This window comes from Balaenoptera ricei, chromosome 2 (assembly GCF_028023285.1).
Source record: "Balaenoptera ricei isolate mBalRic1 chromosome 2, mBalRic1.hap2, whole genome shotgun sequence".
NCBI lineage: Eukaryota > Metazoa > Chordata > Mammalia > Artiodactyla > Balaenopteridae > Balaenoptera > Balaenoptera ricei.
The window spans coordinates 100,415,460-100,442,078 of record NC_082640.1 but is presented as its reverse complement, the minus strand read 5'-3'; the positions used below and the strand labels follow the sequence as shown (position 1 = coordinate 100,442,078).

General features: G+C 35.3%; 1 protein-coding gene across 1 annotated transcript; it reads left to right on the top strand.

Annotated features, from left to right (window-relative positions):
• Positions 1-5,569: 5,569 nt before the first annotated feature.
• On the top strand, positions 5,570-26,064 carry TERB2 (telomere repeat binding bouquet formation protein 2). The gene is made up of 7 exons (XM_059915561.1): positions 5,570-5,633; positions 5,750-5,831; positions 6,625-6,764; positions 8,786-8,847; positions 12,336-12,421; positions 19,892-19,980; positions 25,922-26,064. The coding sequence occupies exons 1-7, from the start codon at positions 5,570-5,572 to the stop codon at positions 26,062-26,064; spliced, it is 666 nt and encodes a 221-aa protein (XP_059771544.1).
• The last annotated feature ends 555 nt before the right edge of the window (positions 26,065-26,619 follow it).

The following is a 26,619-nucleotide window of genomic DNA, read 5'->3' as shown; positions in this document are numbered from 1 at the left end:
TCCTTATTCTCCAACATAATGACTCAATAGATTAATTTTTAGATGTGTGCTCTTCTTCCTATTTAATTATCTTTTAATATACATTTTGCAACACATTTATTTTCTGGAACTTGTTACTGTAATTAAAAAAAAAAAACTGTTCCAGAGATTTAAAGAATAAAATGTTCTGGGCTAGTTTATAATCTTGTCTTGAATTCTCTCAAGATACTTTTTAGTCCAGCGAATCTCTGACTCTTTCTCAGTCCCTTTTTCTTGCTTTACCTACCTATGGAGCACTTGTTTTTCTGTATTCAAATACATTTAAGTATTTCCATTTACTTTTGACTATATCCTTTTAGTCATTCCTGCCTATAATTTAAATACCCGTATATTTCATCTTGTCCTCTCCAATATATTCATCCTCTAGCTTGTTCCTTCTTTCTAAGCCTAAACTTCTTAGGCTTATTGATCTCAGCAGTACCCTTGATGAACCATCCCTATTTCCTTTCCTTTGGAAGTCCCATCTAACTGGGCTTCATGCTCTATATCTGACAGGTTTTTGGGAGAGATGGGGGGCAGGGGTGCAGTACTTAGGACCTGCAGCATGGCCCTCTAAAATTACAATTAGCACAGCTCTTTGGGCAGGATAAAAGCCCTCTATCCTATCTGTCATAGTGGGAAGGATACATACAACTACAGGTAATATTCGTATAGTGTTGGTATATACAATATACATACATTTATAGCTGCTGATTTGGGCAAACAGCCATGACATGTTATGGCTACATTTAAGAAATTACCTTTTTTAAAAAAAAATGAATTCATTTTAACTGGAATGTAATAAGGACCTATTTTGTGCCTGGAGCCTTGCTAGATGTTTCGAAGGATATAAAAGAAGCATAAAAAGAAAAAGAAAGGTTCATCTAGGGGGATATAAAAGAAATTCGGGTGCCTGGACCCCACCTAAGACCAATTAAATAAAAATCTCTAGCAGATGGGGCCTAGGCATTCGTAGTTTGTAAAAGCTTACTAACATGTGGCTAGGGTAGGGAACCACTGAACTAAAGGAACATGATTTCTCTCCTTTTATAATCTTTAAAAAAAATTCAAACGTAGAGGAAAAATTACATATTTATATGATAAACTCCCATATACTCTCCACCTACATTACCAATTATTAACATTTTGCTACATTTTCTTAGTCTCTCTCCCCCGCATCCACCCCATATGATTTTGTGTGTGAGCATAATTATTACTAATGTTATTTTTGCTGAACTACTTTAGATTAAGTTGCAGGCATTATAATTCTTATTCCTAAATACATCAGCAAGTATCTTCTAAGAACCAAGGTATTCTCTTACATAATCACAGCACTAAACTATCAAATTCAGAAAATTTAACATCAACACAATACTACTTACTAGCTAATATATAGTCCATATAAATAAGTAAATAATTCTAATGGTGGGATTTTAGGCACTGTAAAATTTCAAGTAATGTAACAAAGAATTTGGGAGAAAGAAGAGGGTCTAGCTAAGTCATATACAGAATTCTAGATAATTGATATCTAAAGTCTGTCCTTGGGGACAGACAAGTGCTACAGAGTTCAAAGAAAGGGGAGGTCAACATTCATCAGAATAGGAGAAAATTCTAAGGAAAAGATTGATTAAGTTGGACATAATGAAAGATGAGTAGCAATGAATATAAATTCTAATCTAGATTTGGAAAATATACTTCTTAAAAATGAATGTTTTGTAGTGATGGTTGCATAGCTATATATATATACTAGAAATAAATGGACTGTAAACTTATAATGGGCAACTTTTTGAGATGTAAATTATACCACAATAAAGCTGTGTTTAAAAAAAGGGAAAGAAAAAATGAATGTTTTATTCAGATCACCAAGGGAATTAGAACAGGCCACAGGTGTATACATATTTTCCACTATCTGTAGGAGTCAACCTTAATACCTTTTCTGATATACTACCTCAGCTCTCCAGTAGTTGTCTTAACACAGATGACACAAATTTTCCCACAGTTTTCCCAGATAATTGGTTATTTTTATAATTGGTTATTCTATACTGAGTAATTTGAACAATCCCTCTACTTGGAACTCAGACTATAATTAAAGGCAGGAATTCGGGACTTCCCTGGTGGCGTGGTGGTTAAGAATCCGCCTGCCAGTGCAGGGGACATGGGTCCGATCCCTGGTCCAGGAAGATCCCACATGCCGCGGAACAACTGAGCCTGTGCACCACAACTACTGAGCCTGCGCTCTAGAGCCCGTGAACCACAAGCCCCCGCCCGCTCGCCGCAACTAGAGAAAGCCCACGTGCAGCAAAGAAGACCCAACGCAGCCGTAAATAAATAAATAAATAAAATAACATTTTTAAAAAGGCAGGAATTCTTCTAACGAGTATGAATTATGAAACACCAATATGGGATTTCCCTGATAGAAATAGACTCTGAATAGTATTCACTAAGAAGCATGACTGGGGCTATCTTATATACTGTTTTCTCTCAGGCCACAGGAGATGAGGCTGATAGTAACCAAAAAATGAAGTAGGGCTTCCCTGGTGGTGCAGTGGTTGAGAATCTGCCTGCCAATGCAGGGGACACAGGTTCGAGCCCTGGTCTGGGAAGATCCCACATGCCGCGGAGCAACTGGGCCCGTGAGCCACAACTACTGAGCCAGCGCGTCTGGAGCTTGTGCTCCACAACAAGAGAGGCCGCGACAGTGAGAGGCCCGCGCACCGCGATGAAGAGTGGCCCCCGCTCGCTGCAGCTAGAGAAAGCCCTTGCACAGAAACGAAGACCCAACACAGCCAAATAAATAAGTAAATAAATAGCATTCCCTTAAAAAAAAAAAAAAATGAAGTAGAGGATATAGAGGCCCCAGTCAGTGTGTTGGGATTCACTGCGGTGAGAACCTCAAAAGGAAAATGCCTTGTAAAATACATTCAGAAGCATGTATGCAATGTATATGTACAGTCTGGAGAATAATACGAAGAAACAAACACTCATTAATTCACCATCTAGCTTTGGAAATAGAACAGTATCAAAACCTTTGAAGGCCCCTGTGTATCTCTCCCAGCCCTGAGGTAATCACTATTCTACATTTTGTGTCTGGATTTTTCTTTTTTGCAAATAATTCATAGGTATGTTTTTCCAACAAATGTATTGTTTAGTTTTTTCTATTCTACATATGTACGTATTCCTAGAAAGTATAGTTTCATTATGTCTGTTCTTTCAACTTTAAATGAATGGAATCATGTTGTATGCCTTCCTTCGCTTTTTTAAAATTCAAACTTAAAAAAAAATAAAAAATAAAAAAAATAAATAAATAAAATTCAAACTTATGTTGTATTCCAGTGTATGAAAATTCAACAATTTAAACATCCAAACTACTGTTAATAGGTAAGTAGTTGTTTCTAGTTGTTTTATTTTTTTAATTGTTGCTGTTGCTATTGCTAAAAGCAACAATGTTGCCATAAACATTATTGGATATGTGACCTGGTAAATGGGAGCAAGAATTCTCTAGGTTTACACCTGATAAGCACTGGTACACAGGGCATGCACATCTTCAAGTAAGTAATGCTGAACAGTTGGTCAACTCTATTGTGCCAATTTACACTGCCACCAGCAGTGGGAGTTCCCATTAATCTATGTCTTTGCCAAGTCAGTTTTTATCAGTAAGGTGGGTACACATAATGGTATCTCCTGGTTTTAGTTTGCATTTCCCTAATTACCACTGTGGTTGAGCATCTTTTCATAATTTTGTTAACCATTTAAGTTTCCTCTTCTGTGAAATGCCTATACAGATGTTTGCCCAATTTTGCATCAGATTGTCTCTTATTGATTCATAGGGTTACTTATATGTTCTGGATACCAATCCTTTGTTGGTTATTTGCACTGCAAATATCTTCTCCTATGGCTTAATACTTGTGCCTCATTTACAAAAAAATCCTTCTCAGAGGTCAGAGAGATATTCTCCTGTGTTTTATTCTACATGTTTTAAAGTTCTGCCTTTTATATTTCAATGCTTAATTGTTCAATCAACTAAAAGTAACAAGTATAAATTTGCATGCACCTAACAACATAATTTCAATGTAGATAAAGCAGTAATTAACAATAAATTAATAAATCTACAAACAACTTAGGAGATTTTTAACATGCCTCTCTCGGTAATTGACAGAAGAATCAGACAATATGATTAACAAACTTGACTCAATGAACATATGTTAGAACACTGTACCAAACACCTGAGAACATCCAACAGCTGCAGGCCATTCTTTGTAAACACACACAGAACACTGACCATATACTTCAGTCAGAAGGAAAATTTCAACAAATTTAAAAGGATTATAATCACACAAGCTATATTCTTTGACCTTAATTCATTTAAACCAGACATCGATAACAAAATAACTAATCACATGTATTTGGAAATTTTTAAATATTTTAAATAACCCATGGATCAAAAAAACTCCTATTGGAAATCTGAAAATATTTTGAATTGAATGATAATGAAAAATGACATCTGAAAAACTGGCACACAGTTTAAAGGGAATCGGTAAATCTCATATGCGCATATTAGAAAAACAAAGGATGAAAATCAGTCATCTCTTTCAAGAAATTAGAAAAAGAACAGCAATTTAAAGCCAAAAAAAAAAGTAAAAGGAAATTATAAGGGCAGAAATTAAGGATATACAAAAGAAATATATGGGAGTATCAAAAATGTCAGAAGTTTGTTCTTTGAAAAAGTCTAATAAAAATGACAAACTTCTGGTGAGACTAAGAAGTGAAAAGAAGCCACTAACATCAGTAACTAATATCAGAAATGGAAAAGGAACCATTGCCACAGAGCCTGCAGACATTACAAAATATTATGAAAGGTTTTATGGTCAACTTTATATCAATATTTTTGAAATTTTAGATTAAATGGACCCAACACCAGAAAAATATAGCTTATCAAAACTGATGTAAGGCGGGGGGTGGGGAAACTATAAAGAAAACATAATTTGAACACTGGTGATATATGACTATATTGAAGAATTGTTATTTTTTAAGTTTTTTTTTTTTTTTGCCTGCACCATGTGGCATGTGGGATGTACCATGTGGGATCTTAGTTCCCGGAACAGGGATAGAAACCCTGTTCCCTGCAGTGGAAGTGCGGAGTGTTAACCACTGGACCGCCGGGGAAGTCCAATGATATTGTTTTTTAAGAAGTCTTCATCTTTTAGAGATTCCAGCTGAAACATTTATAGATGAAGTGACAAAATGAGTTTTGCTTCAAAATAATAACACAGCACAACAACTTTGTTAATACTTAGGGTTTAAATCTCACAAGCACGACTGATCTGCCTCCTCCACCGAGTCAGGGGAAGCCGATGAGCCTCCTCACAATACCACGAACTGGTCCACACAGGCTGCTAGCGCCGGGAACCTTCTTCCTTGTGCCTCAGGCTTTCCCCGCCCATTACTCTGAGAACCAATCACGGAGCTGGCTTCGGACGTCCGACCAATCAGTGATCTCGGCTCCTGGCCCCCTCCCCCACGTCCTCGCTTGTGAGGCGTGTGAGGCGGCGCCATGTTTCAAGGGCAGCGGGGTTGGTTTTGCCGCAGCGTCAGCCGCAACCTGAGGCAGTTCTGGGGTAGGAAGCTGGGCAGAAGCGGGTGGGTGAGGTGGGGAGGGGAGCACCCCCTCCTCCCTCTGGTACCTTGGCTGCAGGACACTTGATGGGCTTACCCTGTGCTCTTGCCTCCACAGTGGACGAAGGGGGGACCATCAGTGACCCGAGGGCCGCCGACTTCTTGTTCAGCTGCGATGCCTCACACCCAGACACGCTGAGGTACCTGAAGCCCACCTGGCAGTACCTTTTGGGTCATGAGGAGCCAGGAGTTGGAGATAGACGTTGTAGTCCACTAATAAATATTGATAATAGGAAGATACTGGAAACGAGCAAGTTTTCAGCCCAGTCCTAGATGTGCGGGGAGGAAGTAGGGGCGGGAATAGCTAACCTTTCTCCTCTCTTTTCTGCCGCAATGGCATGGCCTCCTACCTGGTCCTCAAATCTTTTCCCGAGTTCCACTGGTGTGTTTCCATTTGACTCTCCCACATCCCCGTGGCGCCTTGAAGGACCCTCATATTCAACATGTTTAAACCAAATCTCCTGATTGCCTCTCATACCTGTACTAGCTGCTGTGTTCTTAAACTTAAAACCTTGGTAGTTTCTTTTGAATAATAACCCCTACCCCCATTAATCCATTAATTAATCCAATTAATCCATGACCGAACACCATGGATTGTGCCCCTGTAAATGTTCTTTGTTCTTCCTGCCACTATCTTAGTATACACCGTAAATTACCTCTTGCCCCCAAATCACAGTAGTTTATCTGAGAGGTTGCTCTGCCTCCAATCTGTCCACCTGTGATCCCCCTTCACATTGCGGTCCGATTATGTTTACAAAACAGACGTCTGATCACCGTCCTGGCTGATCCCCTTCTCACCCCTTCACTCCCCCGCCCCCAGTCTCCTGATTACCTACCGATAATTCTCTTTCCATTCATTTATTCTTTGTTTTGAAACGTTGAATACATTCTTGTTCATTTCATAACTTCAAATATTTTCTTTCTTTCTCCTAGAATATATCAGAGTCTTGATTACATAGAAGATAATGCTACAGTTTTTCACGCCTGCTATCTCTCTGCAGTAGCTAATGCTGAAACAAAAAACTCGGTGGCTTTAGGTCATTTCATTCTTCCTCCTGAATGCCTTCAAAAAGGTTAGCAAAGATCTTTCATCTAATCTCTGTTAGACTGCCAAATCCAGCTATGTCACCCAACTCTACTGATCTTTGTTCTCAGAGATTTTTGTGTTTTGTATCATTTAATATAAATAGAAAAGCATGTACTTTGGATCAGATTGCCTTGGGTGTGTATCCTCGCTTTGTTTATCATTCATTCACACGTTCACTTAGCTCTTACTGTGTGCCATGTTTCAACCAAGGTGCTGGGGATTCAGTGATGAGTAAGATACAGATGTTGTCCTCACAGTGTTCACTGGCTAGGATCCAACACTTACTAATTTTGTCACCTCCCGAGTTGTTTTGAGGATAAAATGAGATATTAAGTAGTCTCACCTGTGAGTATATAATTAATGTTCGTTGCTAGTTTTGAATCTCACCATTATTTCCCTGGATTTTTTTCCTGATATTTCAAGATTCAGTGTGATAATAAACCCATATATTTATATTGTTCTTTATATTATTGAAAGTACTTTCGCATTAATTATTTCAGCAACCCTATCAAGTAAAGGGCAAGTGAATACATTGCTTCTGAGATTGGTTTGTTTAGTTTTCCCTGCCTGGAACACCCTTTCTTATCCTGTTCTGTCCAAATCCTACCTATCTTTTATGGACTAACTTTAAATATCCCATTTTTGTAGGTCTTGCATTATTATCCAATTCTTGATGTGTTTTTTGATGTGTATGTGTCCATCCCTAGAAAGACTGACTGAAAGTAGTAAAAATTCCCAGTGAGCAGAGTATTTAAAAAAAAAAAAAAAAAAAAAACTTGAAAAATGTTTCTATAGAAGAGCTTTGGAAACCCCAAAGATTGGGTTCTTTCTATAGTTGATGTCCTGGTGAGACCTAGTTATAATTTATAAAAATAAATTGTTCTAAGTGGTTATGTAAATAAATTAATGACTGGATAGGAGAATTGATTTACTCAAAAACTGCAAATCAGAGAATATCCACCTTCAGGGAACTTATATTGTGGAATGACTATCTGATCTAATTTTAAATTATCACTCCTATTAAGTCTTTGTGTTTAGCATCTTACATTAAAATGCATTCAATTTTTTTAAAAAAATCTGTTTTAAATGAAAACATGATCCTTTTTAAAAATGAAAAGTATGCATTATTATCCACCTAGACCAGGATTGTCTAGTAGAAGTGTGAGAGGCAAACAAATGTAAGCCACATACTAATTTAAAATTTTCTAATACCCACATTAAAAATAATAAAAAGAGATGAAGTTAATTTTAAGAAATGTTTTATTTAACCTAATGTATCTAAAATATTACCATTTCAATATATAATCAGTATAAAAATTATTGATAAATTTTACATTCTTTTTTGATACTGGATTTGAAATCCAATGTTTATTTTAAACTTAACAGCACATCTCATTTTGGACTAGCCACACATTTCAATATGTATCTAGTCTAGTGGCTGCTATATTGGACAGCTTAGGTCTAGAAGAATGTTAACTTTTTGTCCTTGAGTGGGCTACTGTGGAAACTTTTGAGATCATTGATTTAAGATAATTTCATAGTCCTTTGACATGCTGAGCATTGTAGAATTCCTGTACTACCACGCCCACTAGACATGTTGCTCATCCAACCTTTTTTTTAACAAAGTAAACTCTTGAATTCTTGAAGCACTCTACAGATTCAGGAATTTTATGCCTTTTATTTTGACTAGACAGTTGTCTTCTTTATTAATGCTTGGCCTAAAGACACTGACATTGGATGAAGATATGTATTACAGGCAAAAAAGTTTACAACAATGATTCTCATAATGCACTGGAGTCATCTGGAGAGTTTGTTAGAAATGCAATTCCCCAGCTTCTCCTAAATGATCTGGTTCAAAAAGAATCTGCATTTTAAACAAGTATCTTAGGTACTTTTGATGCAAGTGGAATAATACTGACTTAGAAATTTGAAACCTAAACAAAATTCAGAAAATTCTACAAAGTTACTTTTTAAAAAACAGTATTGGATTTGTTTTTCTTACTACAGAAATAAGAAGAAAAATTGGTAGTTTTATCTGGGAACAAGACCAACATTTTCTGATAGAAAAGGTAAGAGTAAATTAAGGTACTCGATTAGAATCTACAGTTTCAAAAAATTTTGAAAGCAATGTAATCTTAAAAATGCTTACTTGTGACATGTTAGCACCAATGACCCAGAGTAAGGAATTTAAAGGACATGCTTTTATTGAACATATCTAGTTTGACATTATTTTTACACTAGTACCTTAGTAAAATTGAGATATTTTTGTATGAATAAAATTATTCACGTAAAAAACTTGAAAATTTGAAAAAACTTGAAAATCTCAGTAATATTAAGGGAGTAATAGGTACACAGTATTTACCAGTTCTTTACTGCCAGTGTAGATGCTATTTGATTAATTCCTGTGTTGTACCATTTGTTAAATGTTATGACTAATACCTCTTAATAAATGTGTGCAATACTGAAAGTTTTTTAGCTTTTGCCATCCTGCCTCAAATTTGCCTATGCTTGTGACTTACTTCAGAATCTTTATGCAAAGCCAAATTTGGGATAATTTGAGCATCAAAAAGAATAATGGATTATATTACATTAAATTTTTTAAAATATAAATTTATTTATTTTTGGCTGCGTTGGGTCTTTGTTGATGCTCACGGGCTTTCTATAGTTGCGGCGAGCGGGGGCTACTCTTTGTTGTGGTGGGTGGGCTTCTCATTGTGGTGGCTTCTCTTGTTGCGGAGCACGGGCTCTAGGCGCACGGGCTTCAATAGTTGTGGCACGCAGGCTCAGTAGTTGTGGCGCACAGGCTTAGTTGCTCTGCGGCATGTGGGATCTTCTGGGACCAGGGCTCGAACCCATGTCCCCTGTATTGGCAGGTGGATTCTTAACCACTGCACCACCAGGGAAGCCCATACATTAAATTTTTAAAAAAATCCGTGATTCCATAGTGATACTCCAAAAGCATAAAGAAATAAAAAAGGAAGAACAGAGGAAGGAAAGGAGGAAGAAAGGTGGAAAGGGAAGAAGGAAGGAAGGAAGGAAGGAAAGGGTAGGATAAGGGAAAATTTCCTTTCAGAATAAAAGGTAATAAACGAAGAAAGGATGATAGAATAGAAAATTCGCACTGTACCACCCCCAGTAAAATAATTGATTTAGGCAAGGGTCATTAATGGGTGTTAAAATCATGATCTAAAATGATCACTTCATTGATGATCACTTATTAATTACAAAGGCAAGCAATGCTTGTACCTTTACAATGGAGGGACCTGGCAGACACCACCATAACCAACTGATAAAATTTAGCATCACCAATATTGGAACAACCTCTTGTTATGTTCAGCTCGATGTGATATAATAAAAAGTACACAATATAGGGAATTCCCTGGGGATCCAGTGGTTAAGACTCGGCACTTTCACTGCCATGGCCCCGGTTCGAATCCTGGTCGGGGAAATAAGATCTCGCCCACCTTGTGGTGCCAAAAAAAAGAAAAGTACACAATATTATCTTGTAGTGTTCTTGTTCAAAATTCTGAATCTAATCATGAGTAAATACTCACATAATTCCAGATTATGGAACATGTCACAAAGCAACTAACTGGCTTAGACTCTTTAAAACAATGTCATAAAAAAACAAAAAAAACAGGGAAGACTGTTCTAGATTGAGGCATAACAACCAAATGTGATGTATGAACCTTGATTGGATTCTGGATTTTTTAATTTAAAAAAAAGTAAAAAAGAAATTTTGAGAACAATTGGAAAAATTTAAATATGCAATGTATATTAGGTGACATTGAGTTAATGTTAATTTTCTTAATTATGATAGTGGTATTATAATGATAAAAGAATGGTTTTTTTTTTTTTTTTAGAAAATGCATGCTAAAGATTAAGGAGTGAAATGTCATAATATCTGCAAATATTTTCAAATGGTCCAGCAAAAATAAAAAATGAGAGAGAGAGGGCATGCAGTGTGGCAAAAATGTTAACACTTTGTGAATCTGGGCAAAAGGTATATAGTACTTATTGTATTATTCTTTAACTTTTCAGTAAGCTTGAATTTTTTCAGAATAAAAAGAGAGAAAATCTCTGTGTCTAAAGCCCAGCAATTAATTTATGCATTTTGTATTCCTTTCATTAACTTGTTATTTCTTCCCAAAGTGTCATCATCTGAAAATAATAGCTCTTTTAGTATCTTTGGCTATGTTGTACTAAGGATCAAATATCTAATCCTTGACTTGTCAGAGTGTTTCCAGGGACATGAATGGTGGTAGAATGGTTATTATTTGATAATAATTATTGAGTATACCAAAAGGCCCTTAAAGATCGTTAATTTAATCATTCTGTTTTAGAAATGAGAAAACTGAGGTAAGAAGGTAAAGACCTGACTTAGTTCACATAGCCAGATATTAGCAAAGTGGAACCAGATTTTCTCAGCTCCAACCCAATCCAATGTTTTTTTCTACTAAAAAATTAGTAGCACATGCCTGTACTGACTGTTGACTCTAGAAATTGTATGATTATACGGTAAAGGATTTTGTTCTTTCAAATATTGATTGATGTTGAATATTATCCAATTATAATAATGTAACCATGGAATATGTAAGTAGAAGGTACTTCATCCAATGGCAATAATAAGGGTAAATCTGGGGACTTCCCTGGTGGTCCAGTGGTTAAGAATCCGCCTTCCAATACAGGGTATGCGGGTTCAATCCCTGGTCAGGTAACTAAGATCCCACATGCCACGGGGCAACTAAGCCCGCGCACTCTAGAGCCCACGTGCCACAGCTAGAGAGAAGCCACAGACAAGCCTTCACGCCGCAACCAAGACCTGATGCAGCCAAATAAAGAAATAAATATTTTTTAAAAAGGGTAAACCTGGAAGATAATTTGGGGAATATTATTATTGTTTGGAGTGGATTTGTGACCCAAATATAGAAATTTCCTAATGGCATATTAAGTAAATATATTATGTGATAGATACCAGTATCTGAGGTCAGTCACTTTCACATAATCTTTTGGAAAAGCTTAATATACATTTAGTTCTTTTGTAACTTCATAGCTAAATACTCCACTTTAATTTTGAAGGGGAAACTTAATTTGTTCAGCTTACTTCATATTTTTGATTTGTAGCTCACAGGAAGCCTAGGAGTTTTCAAGTCAAGGATTTTAAGAAAGTTTAAATTAATAATACTTTTTTTGGTTTCCTTATTTTTTTAAACTAAAAAGTAATATGACCACTTTAGGGAAAATTTTAAAAAATCAAAAAGAGAATAAAATAAGTCAGTTTTACTATCTAATACAAGCACAGCTGATATTTTAAAAATCCTGGTCTTCTTTCTTTATGTATCTCTAAAAATATATAATTCTGTGTGTGTATTTGTGTGTGTACAAAATTTTGTGAGTTTTTCCCACCAAACTAGATGGGATGGACCTGAGTGTATAAATATTTTTGTGACTCTTGATATATATTGCAAATTTTTTTCTTTACTTTTTAAGAAAACGTTATCGATTGCATCATTGGTGTGCTGATTTTTTAAAATGTGATTTCCTTTGCTCTCCACAGCATGATGAAGTGACACCAAACAAAATAAAGTCCCTTAGGGAAAGCAGTGTACTAGCAACAGATCACAAAAAAGAATTATCTAAAAGGTACTGAATTTGTATACTTCACTGATATTCAATTCAGTATAGACACCTTTGAACACTGACTGTGTGTTTATCTCATTTAATTTTCACAGTCTTATGAGATTGATATCATTATCACCATTGCCATTTTACAGAAAAAGAGATCAAGTATATATAGATTAAGTAATTCACCCAAAGTCATACAAACTTTTATTAAATGGGGAGAAGCAGGATTTGAACTGGGTCAGTCTAATTCCAGAACGCATGCATTTAACTATTATGCTAGACTATCCTTGCAGAAAATAAACAAAAATTTTATGTATATTTTGATCACTGTTACATTATTTTTAAAATATGTATTTTTTTAATTTTAAGTTTTTTTCCCATAATTTTTTAATACCTTTTGTACCTCCTATCTGTTTTTCTTTAATTTGAAATAAGTTATTATCTGATTTAACACGAAGTTTTGTATTTAATTATTTTAAGTTTAGTAAACTATTGCTTCATGGTCCTATGACTTCTAGATAATCCACCACTTGGGTTTGAGTATCCATATTCTAGGTCTTTGGGATCTCTATGTATAGCACTCCTTTGAACTTGTTATGGTTTCTGAGATAAGAAACTGGTAAGGAGAGGAAGAAAAATGAAATAGAAGAAGTAGGAGAAAATGGTTATCCTAAGTGACCTTGTAAGAGAAGAATGGGAAATAGAAATTAAAAAGTAACTCCCAGTGATTCACTTGACTAGGGAAGGCATCAGATATATATATGTTTTTTTGTTTTTCAAGAAATGGTTGTCCTTGGACTTCCCTGGAGGTCCAGTGGTTAAGACTCCACTCCCATTGCATGGGGCCCATGTTCGATCCCTGGTCAGGGAACTAGATCCTGCATGCTGCAACTAAAATATCCCACATGCCGCAACTAAAGATCCCGCGTGCCGCAACTAAGACCTGGCACAAGCAAATAAATTAAAAAAAAAAAAAGAATTAAAAAAAAAAGAAAAAAGAAATGGTTGTCCTGCAAAATGCAGAAGCATAAGGAAAAGATTGATAATATGACTACCAAAAATATTTTAAACTTGCACATGGAAATAAAAATACCATAAACCAAGACAAAAGAAAAATATACACTTGAAAAAGTATTTGACAAAGGCTATTTTCCTTAATATACAAAGAGGGCTTACAAATCTGGGGAAAATATGTCCAGTATTTTCCAATAACAACAACAAAAATAGACAAAGGTAGGTGTCTACTTAGAGCCTTTTTCTTTGTGGAACCACCAGAGGGTGCAGTGCAAACATAGATAAAATACACTTTGTCCCTACTCGAAGTTTATTTTTTTGGCATGCTACTAGTGATAGTGAACACTAAGTGGTGAACTAGTTTTTGAACACTTGCCAAATACGAGACATTTGTGAGCTAAGCAGTTCACAGTATTTCATTTGATTCTCACAACCTTGTAAGATAGTTAAATAGCATTAGCCTCGTTTTACTATTGAGGAAACAGGTTCAGAGAGCTAAATAATTCACCCAATATTATTTAAGTAGTGAACCTAATTTGACACCGACTCTAGCTGATCCAGAGTCCAAACTCTTAATCACTATGCTGTTTTCCTTTCCCAGTATCTTCTGAAAATGGCATGAATTTTTGCTTATTTTTCTTGTTCTTAATTATTTTATTATAAATATAATGTGTGTAATTTGTCAAAATGGAAAATACTAAAAAAAGAAAAAGTATTAAAAAAGAAAAGAATAAAGAAAATTTAAATTATAAGCAAACCCACCACTCAGAGAACCACCATCAACATTAGTACGTTTCTTGCTAGCATTATACAGACATACACATTAAGTAGAGTTGAGGTCAGACTGCAGATATAGTCTGTCTCTTGATTTTCCATTTAGTATTCTATGGGCAGTTCCCCATTTTGAAAAACCTTATTTGATATTATGATTTGTAATGGCTGTATATGGCATTTAATCTTATTGTCTGTTTAACCACATTCCTTTAATCTTTTTTAAAAAAATTTACAATTTGTTACTCTTGCGGCACTTTCATGAACATCTTTTTAAAAATAAATCTTTCTCTACTTTTTAGATTTTTTTCTTTTTCTTTTGGCCGTGGCACGTAGCTTGTGCGATCTTAGTTCCCCAACCAGGGATAGAACCCGGGCCCTTGGCAGTGAAAGCACAGAGTCCTAACCACTGGACCACCAGGGAATTCCCTTGATAATTTTCTTAATGTAAATTCTCAGATGTGGAATTTACGGTATTAATGAGGTGTGAGTGTTTTTAAAGGCCGTGATGCCTATTGTCAGTTGCTTCCCTCAAAAGCACAAATTTAAAACTACCACCAGTGTTGGTCTCACCACATCCTCATCAGTATATTGAGTATTAATAAGAAGGCTTGTGCTAATTTAATAGATGAAAAATAGCATCTTGTTTTAATTTGCATTTTTCTTTGATTACTAGTAAGTTTGAATCTTTTTGAATTTATTAGCATTTTACATTTTCTTTTCTGTGACTTGTTTTTATCCTTTCTCCATTTTCTATTGGGAGTCTTATTGCTTTTCTTATCAACTTGTCTGACATTTTTACCTATATTATCCTTTTGCCAGTTTGTCACATTGTTTCCTCAGATTGTTCTCTGGCTTATATTTTTTAGAGACACAAGCTTTGAGTTTTTACATTGTTAAACTAATCACTTTTCCTTTATTATTTCTTCTATCGCTTTTATATTCAGAAAAGTCCTTTCCCATTCAGGTATCAAATTGGTTTTTAATTCTGCAGATATTTATTTTGATGTATGGTAATAGGTGAAGATCGAAGTTTATTTTTGTCTTACAAATAAGAATTTTCCACCAGTTTTTTAAGAATAAATCTATCTCCAACTGATGTGATTTCCATTCTCATATGTTGTGTTTAATGTGTCTGGAGATCTGTTTTTAGACTGTTTTATTCCATTAATCTATGGATCTATTTTGATATCAATACAATATTCTTTTAAGTTATATAACTTTAGGTATTTTAATACCTGACAAGGCAAGTAAATACCAAACTCATTACTCTCCTTTTATTTTTATTTATTTATTTATTTATTTATTTATTTCAAATGATACTGTTTATATGTGGAATCTAAAAAAATGATACAAATGAACTTATATGCAAAATATAAACAGACCCACAGACATAGAAAGCAAACTTATGGTTACGAAAGGGGAAAGGTGGGGGGAGGGATAAATTAGGAGCATGGGATTAACATACACACCCTACTCTATATAAAACAGATCATCAACAAGGACCTACTGTATAGCACAGGGAATTTTTTTTTTTAACATCTTTACTGGACTATAATTGCTTTACAATGGTGTGTTAGTTTCTGCTTTATAACAAAGTGAATCAGTTATACATATACATATATCCCCATATCTCCTCCCTCTTGCGTCTCCCTCCCATCCTCCCTATCCCACCCCTCTAGGTGGTCACAAAGCACCGAGCTGATCTCCCTGTGCTATGTGGCTGCTTCTCACTAGCTAGCTATTTTACATTTGGTAGTGTATATATGTCCATGCCACTCTCTCACTTTGTCCCAGCTTACCCTTCCCCCTCCCCATGCCCTCAAGTCCATTCTCTAGTAGGTCTGCGTCTTTATTCCCGTCTTGCCCCTAGGTTCTTCATGAACATTTTTTTTTTTTCTAGATTCCATATATATGTGTTAGCACACGGTATTTGTTTTTCTCTTTCTGACTTACTTCACTCTGTATGACAGACTCTGGGTCCATCCACCTCACTACAGATAACTCAACTTCGTTTCTTTTTATGGCTGAGTAATGTTCCATTGTATATATGTGCCACATCTTCTTTATCCATTCATCTGTCGATGGACGCTTAGGTTGCTTCCATGTCCTGACTATTGTAAATAGAGCTGCAGTGAACATTGTGGTACACGACTCTTTTTGAATTATGGTTTTCTCAGGGTATATGCCCAGTAGTGGGATTGCTGGGTCATATGGTAGTTCTATTTTTAGTTTTTTAAGGAACCTCCATACTGTTCTCCATAGTGGCTGTATCAATTTACATTCCCACCAACAGTGCAAGAGGGTTCCCTTTTCTCCACACCCTCTCCAGCATTTATTGTTTGTAGATTTTTTGATGATGGCCATTCTGACCAGTGTGATACTCTCCTTTTAAAAATCTCTTCCTTAGTTCTTCATGCCTACTTATTATTTTTCTATTTTCAAATTTTAATTATTTTTAATAGGAAATATATTCATATGGTTCAAAATCCAAGATACACAAAAGGGGAAACTATGAAATATACTGACTCCTAGATAGCCAGTTTCCCTCTCAGAGGCAACCAATGTTATCAGTTTCTTATATATGCATATACTAGCTAATTCAAATAAATATTCTTTCATTTTTTTCTTTTCTTCACAAATAGTAATATTCTATAAACATTGTTCAACACCTTTCCTTTTTTCTCTTAATAATTTACCTTGGAGATCATTCCATATTACTACATAAAGAGCTTTTTCATTTTTGTGCTGTGTAGTATTTTATTGTATGGATTTACCATAATTTATTTAACTAGTCTCCTATTTTACTGGACTTTCAGGTAATTTCTAATTTGCTGTTAAAAACAGTGCTTCAGTGATTGATCATGTAATGTCATTTTGCATGTGTGCGAGTGTCTTTAGGGTAATTCTTAGAAGGGGAATTGCTAGGTCAAAAGGCATATACATTTTGTATCCTTGATACAATCATTGTCAAATTGCCCTCCATAGAGGTTAAACCAGTTTACATTCCTAGTGTTTGTATATTTAAGTACCTTTTCCAGGCTAGGGTAACCAGCCATCCAGGTTTGCTTGGGACTGTCCTTGTTTTAGCACTGAAAAGCCCATGTCCTGAGAAACCCCTCAATCTAGGGTAAACTGGGATGGTTAGTCACCATTCTTTCTTCTATACTTTCTCCAACGCAGTGTGCTAACATATGTTTTGGTCTTTCCTAATCTGATAGATATAAAGTGGTATCTCACTCTAGTTTTCTGTCTGAATTGCCATTATTATGAGTGAGGTTGAATGTCTTTTCATAGTTTAAGAACCATTTATAGTTCCTATTCTGTGAACTGTTTGTTCATATCCTTTGCACATTTTTCTATTGACTTTTTTTTTTTGCAAGAACCCTTTACGTTTAGGAGAATGAATTTTTTGTGAAATAAATTACAGTTATTAGCTTATGTTTGTCTTTTGACTTTAAAAATATTGGGTTTTGCATGCAGAAATTTTTTACTATATGTATTCATTCTTATTAATATTTTCTTTAATGGCTTTTTGAGTTTTATGTCATACTTAGGAAAGTCTTCTCTAAGATTACTGTTATTATTTTGCTATGGTTTCTTCTTAGTGATTTCTTTATTTTTAAATTCAAATCTTTGATACGTTTGGAATATATCTTGGTGTAAGATATGAGGTGGCGATCCACCTTCTTCTTTTTTTTTCAGATAGTTACCTACTCTTGGCTATTGATTGAATAATTCATCTTTTCTCCCACTGTACTGAAATGCCACCTTTATCCTAGGTTAAATCCACATAAGTATCTGGGTCTATTTCTGGACTTTATATTCTATTCCATTAATTTGTCATGCAACAATGCCACTCTGTTTCAATTGTTTATAATATGATTTAATATCTAGAGCTAGTTCCTCCTTGCTCTTTCCAAATTTTCTTAGTTAACTATTCTTCCTGGTTTACTTTTGCATCTGAATTTTGGAACCAGCTTGTTCATATTAAAACAAAAATTTCTGTTGTTATTTTTAGTGACATTACAAAAAAATATAGATTAATTTAGGGAGACTTTGATATTGAATCTTCCTATCCGAGAAAATGGTATTTTTTTCCTTACTTGTTCAAGTTTTCTTTTGTGGTCCTTAAAAAACACTTTCATATTTCCTTCATATAAATCTTATACTTCTTTTAAGATTATTACTAGGTATTTTTTTCATTCTGTTGTAAATTTGTTCTTGCTTCCTATTAGATCTTCTAACATGTGATTGTTCATGTGAATTTTAGAATTATTTTTTTCTTAAACACTAAAATCCCTTTGGGATTTTACTGAGAATTGTATGAAAGTTGAGAAGAATTGATGTCTTTATAATTTTCAGTATTCCTCTCCAAGACAATGCTTTTTTGTTTTTCTTTATTTTTCTCTTCTATATCTTAGTAAAGTTTCCTGACTTTTCTACAGATAGAATCAGAAACTGCTTATTATATTATTCCTAGATTTTTATGAATTTTGTTGCTATTGTGGATTGGATCATTTTTTCCTTCATTAGTTATTGCTGACATAGAAAAGTCATTTATTTGGGGGTATTTGTCTTATATTTACCCACTTGGAATCTTTAAGAGTCTAAAAATATTTCAGTTGATTCTCTTGGCTTTTCAGGGTACACATTTATATCATTTGTTAATAATGAAACTATTTCTTCTTCCGTTTTACTATATAACTCTTCCATTTCACTAGATATCTCTTCCATTTCTTTCTCTCCCCTCCCCCATCTCTTTTTGCTTGGCCAGAAATTTTAGAGCCATGATAAATAATAACAATGATAATGGGTATCCTTGTTTAGTCCCTGAGTTTTCTGGGAACATTGTTTTGCTTTATTTGTAGGATCTCATCCTAACTGAGCTATGGTTTCTTTTAGAAGAGTTTAGATGAACTCTAACTTTTAAACAAATTGAAAATAAAACCTTTGTTATCACTCAGTGTAATTTTAGATTTTTTAGGAAAATAAATTTAAGGATGACTTCAATTTTTTATTAAGGTTTTTATTTTCATACAATTGTATTATCTATGGATTATATGTAGTCTAAATATAGTAAATTGTTATTTGGCAGTTAGAAAATAGGATATTTTAGTTGAAAACTGCTTAGCTCTTTAAAAATTAGAATATAATTAATTATATACTATACAACCACACTCAGAATAATTTAACTTTTTTCTTTTTAACTCAGAAGTCACTTAGTATACCTCATGATTTTCCCAGACATCATTGTTTATTTATTTTAAAGTGTGGAAGTATGAATTAATAGAATTCCAATTATTTGAACACTGAATAATAATAAATGCTGTGATTATTTAAAATGGAGACTTTTCTTTTAACATATTTAAGATTACATATGTATATCTGTTTTTTATCTAATTATAAAGTATTATTGCATTATTATACTTTCAAGAATATTGAGAAAAAGACCCACATCTGTATTTACTCAGTAAATATTTGTTTTATGAAGCAGCCAAGAAAACCAAAAATATGTATATGGGCCCTTGTATTACTTAGAAGCACAAAGAAGTTCGTAGTTAACGTTTTCACCCAATAAGACTGAAGTCTGATCACAGAGCAATTAGCTTGCTATATATATTGCCTGGAATCATTTCTCGTTTGTAAAACAAGTCCAAAAAAATATAGACATGACTTTCTATATGTTTCTATATTTTATAGCACAGAAAAGCATTTTATAAGGACTCCAGTTGTAGCAAAGCAGATGTACTTCCCTCTTCAGAATTATCCAGTGAACAACATGGTAACAGGTAATTTAAAATAAAATTTAGAGTCAACCCAAGTAGGGAAGAAACAAGGGAACATTTTGTACAAAGTAGAACCCCCTCTATTATACATGCTAATAGGAGACATCATTCACACGTTAAATAAATTAATCTGCAGAACTAAGCCAAAGATAGGCCCCATATTTTCTGTGTTAAAATGCTGGTCTGGGGGCTTCCCTGGTGGCTCAGTGGTTGAGAATCTGCCTGCCAATGCAGGGGACACGGGTTCGAGCCCTGGTCTGGGAAGATCCCACATGCCGCGGAGCAACTGGGCCCGTGAGCCACAACTACTGAGCCTGTGCATCTGGAGCCTGTGCTCCGCAACAAGAGAGGCCGCGACAGTGAGAGGCCTGCGCACCGCGATGAAGAGTGGCCCCCACTCGCCACGACTAGAGAAAGCCCTCACACAGAAACTAAGACCCAACACAGCCAAAAATAAATAAATAAATAAACTTTAAAAAAAAATAAATAAATAAATAAAATGCTGGTCTGTCCTGCCCCTAGACGTAGAGAATAGACTTGAGGACATGGGGAGGGGGAAGGGTAAGCTGGGACGAAGTGAGAGAGTGGCATGGACATATATACACTACCAAATGTAAAGTAGATAGCTACTGGAAAGCAGCCACATAGCATAGGGAGATCAGCTCCGTGCTTTGTGGCCACCTAGAGGGGTGGGATAGGGAAGGTGGGAGGGAGACGCAAGAGGGAGGAGATATGGGGATATATGTATATGTATAGCTGATTCACTTTGTCATAAAGCAGAAACTAACACACCATTGTAAAACAATTATACTCCAATAAACATGTTTAAAAAAAATTCCTGGTCTATAGGTAAGGTGAAAACACACCCCTGTTTACATTAGACAGTCCCAATTTATACGTGTTGTCCTGGCATTAGCGTTTACTCTTTTTTATATTTTTAACATCTTTATTGGAGCATAATTGCTTTACAATGGTGTGTTAGTTTCTGCTTTACTCTTAAGTGTCCCAATTTGGAAGATTAATTGTATGGACAATTCTAATTATAGTTTCCTTTGAGAATCTGATGAAACATAGGTCCCTTTCCCTAAGCATACACACACACAAACATAACACACAGACTTTACATGTAATTTAAAGAGGCTCAGATATGCCCGGAAGCCCTTTCATGGATCACCCAGGTGTCGATGGACTCCATATTTGGGTTTCCTAGTGCCCAACATAAAGAGAAGACAGCTAACTGAGGCTGACATTGAGAGGGTGCAAACAAGGGAACTAGTTGAAAAGTAACCATTGGGATTTGGATAGTGCTACATGAGGTGAGATAAGGAAATAATATTTGGATAGTTTGATCTGGGTAGTATTCAGCAGGGTCATCGATAATTTTAAAAATAGAAGTTTTAAAAAAATTGTTTTTAAAACACTGCAATTAAAAAGTATAGGCTTTTTGACATTTCATTATAAAATCATTTGTACATTTATCATTTTCTCTTTATTTAGCAGTGTCAAAACTACCTCTTGCAACTAGTTCACAAATTCCTAAATGTCTTCTCTCATATTACTGTTCCTTCTAACCAATTTGTCTAGCCATTTGCTTTATTATTTTTTTTCTCCTGTTCATTTGAGTGATATAAAATAGCCTTCAGAAAAGCACTTCAAAAAGAACTTTTTTTTTTTTTAATAAATTTTATTTATTTATTTATTTATTTATTTATGGCTTTGTTGGGTCTTCGTTTCTGTGCGAGGGCTTTCTCTAGTTGTGGCAAGTGGGGGCCACTCTTCATCACGGTGCGCGGGCCTCTCACTATCGCGGCCTCTCTTGTTGCGGAGCACAGGCTCCAGACGCGCAGGCTCAGTAGTTGTGGTTCACGGGCCTAGTTGCTCCGCGGCATGTGGGATCTTCCTGGACCAGGGCTCGAACCCGTGTCCCCTGCATTGGCAGACGGACTCTCAACCACTGCGCCACCAGGGAAGCCCAAAAAGAACTTTTAATGTGTAGTTTTGGGCTGAGTGTTGGAGACATCAAAGAAAACTTCTATCCAACTGTGATAGTAGAAAAGTAAGTTTTGGAACGCTTAGGAGCAATTGTTGACTCCAAAGGACAATGAACTAAGTAGAAGTACAGTTGACCTTTGGACAACATGGGTTTGAACTATGAGGGTCCACATATATGAGGATTTTTTTCAATAATAAATGCTACAGTTCTACATAATCCTCAGTTGGTTGAGTTTGTGGATGTAGAACCACAGATAAGAGGAACCTTGAATCCCCACGGCTAGCTATATATTATAAGTGGATTTTCGACTACAGGAAGGGTTGGCACCCTTAACCCCCACCTTACTGGTGAGTCAACTGTACTTAAGTACTAAGACTGGGAGTAGCTGATTGCTGCCTAGATTTATCCTTACACCTACATATTCAGATAAAGTGTAGGTACGTTAAACCATGGTTGTGGTATAGTACTGGTATTGAGTTTGCTTCAGGCAACTCCATCGCCAGGTACTAAATATCTTTTGTTCATTTGGACTTACCAAGTGTTTGATAACATATTATAAAGATCAATGATAAATATTAAAATCAGCCACACAATAAAGACAAATGCTTAGATTTGGACAAGTAACAATGTTGCTCTATGTTTCATTGCCATCTGACTGTTCAAAAAGACATGACAGTGTTAGATAAAAACAAACTAAAAAAGAACTGTAAAGATAATCATTAGTCAGAATCTTTAAAGTATAATTTTAACCTGTGGTAAGCTGGTATTGATTTTATCAGTAGAAGTAAAATTTTTGATTTTTTAATTTGTGCAATTGAATAATTATCTTCCTTTATATTTCTACATTAAATTTTAAAATAACACTTTCTTGGAAGAAAGCTTCATTTTTTAAAAGATAATTCAGGGACTTCTCTGGTGGTCCAGTGGTTAAGACTCCATGCCCCTTAAGACTCCATGCTTCCATTTCAGGGGGCACGGGTTTGATCCCTGGTTGGGGAACTAAGATCCTGCAAGGTATGGCCAAAAAAAAAAAAAGATAATTCATTTGTCTTTAATTTTGATGTGAAGTGACAGTCCTTCCTTTTTTACCATGCCCATCTGCTTGTACAGGAAGAAATAACTTCTTGTTGGGAAAATCATCTTGTGTTACTTAAAAATGTAGTGAGTGAGAGTTCTAATTTAGGCAGTGGTATCAATTTTTGTGACTATACCTTGACTGTCTCTTCCTCAAAATGGGTTGAGTTCAACTCAGTGAATGTTAAATCTCTTAAAATAAAACTAATTAGATGTTTGGTTTTAGAAAGTACAAGTTGGAGCTATACCGTAGAACAGGGTTTCTCAGTCCTGGAACTGCCGGCATTTTAGGACAGGTATTCTTTGTTGGAGAGGGCAACCCTGGCCAGTGCCCACTAGATGCCAGTAGTATCCCATCCAGAAACCTGCCCCCACCCCCGTGACCCCCAAGTTGTGACAACCGAAAATATATACAGGCATTACCAATGTCCCATAAAATATCAATGGATTTTTTTTGGTCTGTTTTTTGTTTTTGACTGCAATTAAATCCTCTAGGTCTGATATCACTGATTATTACCCATGATAAAAAGTTCTGATTAACAGCTACTTGTGTGATTAATAAAAGGAAAAAAATTACTAATAATGATAAATATCTTGCAGGCAAAAATTTTTAAACAAAAATTCTGATAATTAAAAGTTTGGGAACTTATAGTAGATACTGTATTAATTATCTGTTGCTGTGTAACAAATTGCTCCAAAACTTAGCAGCTTAAAACAACGGACACTTACTATTACATAGTTTCTGAGGGCCAGGAATCCAGGAGCATCTTAGTTGGATACTTCTGTCTCATAATCTCTAATAAGGTCGCAGTCACTTTGTTTGCCAGGCTGCAGTTATTTCAAGGGACAGCTGGGACTGGAAAATCCATTTCAAAGCTCATGCATGTGGTTGTTGGCAGGCCTTGGATTTTTGCTGGGTTTTGGCAAAAGGCTTAGACTCCTCACCAAGTGGACTTTTCCATAGGGCTGTTCACAACATGGTAGCTTTCTTTCCTCAGAGTGCGAAATGGAAGTGGGAGAAAGAGTGTGCCCAAGACAAAGAGAAGCCATGTCTTTTTTATATCCTATTCTCAGAAGTGACATATCATTACTTCTGCCAAGTGCTGCTGGTCAGATAGACCAACCCAAGTACAAAGTAGGAGGAGACTACACAAATTCGTGAATACCAGGAGATAGGGATCATTCAGGGCCATCTGGGGCGGGCTGGCTACCACAGACTCATATGGAATTGTCCACCAAGAATGCCTTTCCTAAGAACTCTCTTTTCTTCTTCCCAATTCATTTGGGTTACATTTTCTAAAACATGAGCTTGCTCCTACCCGCAACAGTTGGTTTGGGAGTGAATACCTGATCTGAGCTGGGCCAATCACAGTTCTTTGTCTGGATTTCTAGACATGGAATGCAGCAGTCATGTCATTCTTATTCAAGTGACCATAGCTCTAAGATATAAAACTTAAGGGCTATCAGCGGGCATGTTTTCTACCATGTACGGAAAGCCAGCTTGTGTCAAGAGAGGAAAATGAAACTAACATGCAGAGGAAAAAACTGGAGGTTAGTGACATGGCCATGAGAGCTGGTGCTAGTTATTTCTGACTCCCAGCAATATGTTTGCCTTCCCCATAGTTTGACTGATATGGCAATGTCCTTCCAGTAAACTCCCCTTTTGTTTAAGCTAGTTTAAATTGGGTGTATGTGAACTTCAGCCTAAAGTCCTAACTACTCCAAAACTGCTACAATAATCCATTTTTATGCATAAATGTCCTATCCTTCTTTACCTTACAGGAATATTTTTATTAATATGGTAATTATTTAAAAATTTTCTATCCTCACACATATCTTTAGAAACTTCACACAGTGTATATGTGCAATTAATTAAACATTAATATTTTTATGTGCTAGTTTATTTTACACAGAAATCTAGCCGTTAGGCAAAGAGCATGAACAGTATGGAGTATAGTAATTGTGCTTTAAAAGATTTTCTGAAGTAAATGGCTATGATTAAAATATCTTTAAAGATACTAGTCTATTTTATATAATTGGCTTCATAGTTAATTTATTAACTGTGAATTTATTATCTATTATTATAAACAATCAAACTGTATAGATAGCCTGGTGATAATGGTGGTGGTCTAAATTCAATCATCCCTGAGCTCTACCAGAATTTTTTTCATACAGTATCTACTTTTAAACCAGGTTTCAACTTTAGTGTAAACCACAAACACATATTACACGTGAAACATTATCACTCAGATGAGCAACTGCTATCAAGGAAATATTGCTTAAAGTCATTGAGTCCTTAAGCTCTCCCCATTCTAGGTTTTCTTTTTGATTCTCATATCTATTTCAGATTATTAATGACATCAGAATTACTCACACCTATAACCTTTGTTGACCAAGCAGTGATAACAATTTTCCTATTAATTTTTTTACTGAAGACTGTTATCTCAGTGCTAGCAGTGCAGGAAAGTGTCGCTTGCTGTACTAGGGAAGATGAGCTAGCTGTTTGTGCTGTTAGTAGCTAGTTGGATAGGTAGTTCTAAGTGATTACATTCTAAGCCAGACACATGTCCCAGTTATGTTGGTCTAGGTACTTTTATGTTCCATCCCCAACCTGTACATCACACTCTCTGTAGTCAAAGTGGCAAATCAAGAATCTGTGTTTTAAAAGGAGGTAGAAGGCTGGGGGGATAGTGGTGAAGGGGGGAGGAGGGTGTTCCCTGATAATTATCAAGTTTCACGGAGAATCTTCTCACTGGTATTTCTTCTTTTTACTTCTTTTCTAAAAACACTCTTTGGGAATCTTAACTCTAATAAATCAAAGACATTGAAAAGCAGATAATATGATAGAATTTCGTATATATATATTTTATTCTGTAGGTTATGTATCAATTGATGCCATGAAGAAATTTCTTGGGGAGCTACATGACTTCATTCCTGGAAGTTCAGGTTATTTGGCGTACCATGTTCAAAATGAAATTAACATGTCTGCTATAAAAAACGAATTGAAGAGGAAATACTAAGTTAAATATTGTCCTTCTATCTCGGCATTTATTTTCTGTAAAATATTACCAAAGATGTACATAATTTTAAATTCTCCTCTTTGGGACAGAAGGATGGGGAAATGGAGAAGAAAGAATTCTTTCTTCCTCAAAATGTATCTTTAGGAAATTCAGATTCATTTGGCTCTGTGTTTTGACATTTGGGCTGGACTTTTCCCCTGCTTGTAAGGTTATGTCCACAAATTCTGAGTGCACAGTTGTTATGGAGTAATTGTCAATGAAACATACTTCATAAGAAGTCTTAATTTCTCTCTCTCTGTGTCAGATATTCTTTTGGCTTTAATGTTCTATTAATTATGAATATTTTTTCTAGGTTTAATGTTGTAAATGCTAAGTTTTATGATTCTGGTCATCTTATTTTGACTAAAAAATTAGAACACGATAGTTGAGTTTTGAATTACTGTTTCTGACTTGAAAAATATGTAAGAAAGTAAAAGTAAAACATTTTAATAACTCAGACTTCATGTATGGACAGTTTCTGATAATAAATGTATCAGAAGTGATTTAATGTAAACA

Bases quoted from the DNA above. Each gene is read 5' to 3' on its own strand.
- TERB2 (XM_059915561.1), top strand. From the start codon at position 5,570: ATGTTTCAAGGGCAGCGGGGTTGGTTTTGCCGCAGCGTCAGCCGCAAC. The intron at 5,832-6,624 runs GTACCTGAAGCC...TCTTTCTCCTAG, and splicing joins TCACACCCAGACACGCTGAG to AATATATCAGAGTCTTGATT. The intron at 6,765-8,785 runs GTTAGCAAAGAT...TTCTTACTACAG, and splicing joins TCCTGAATGCCTTCAAAAAG to AAATAAGAAGAAAAATTGGT.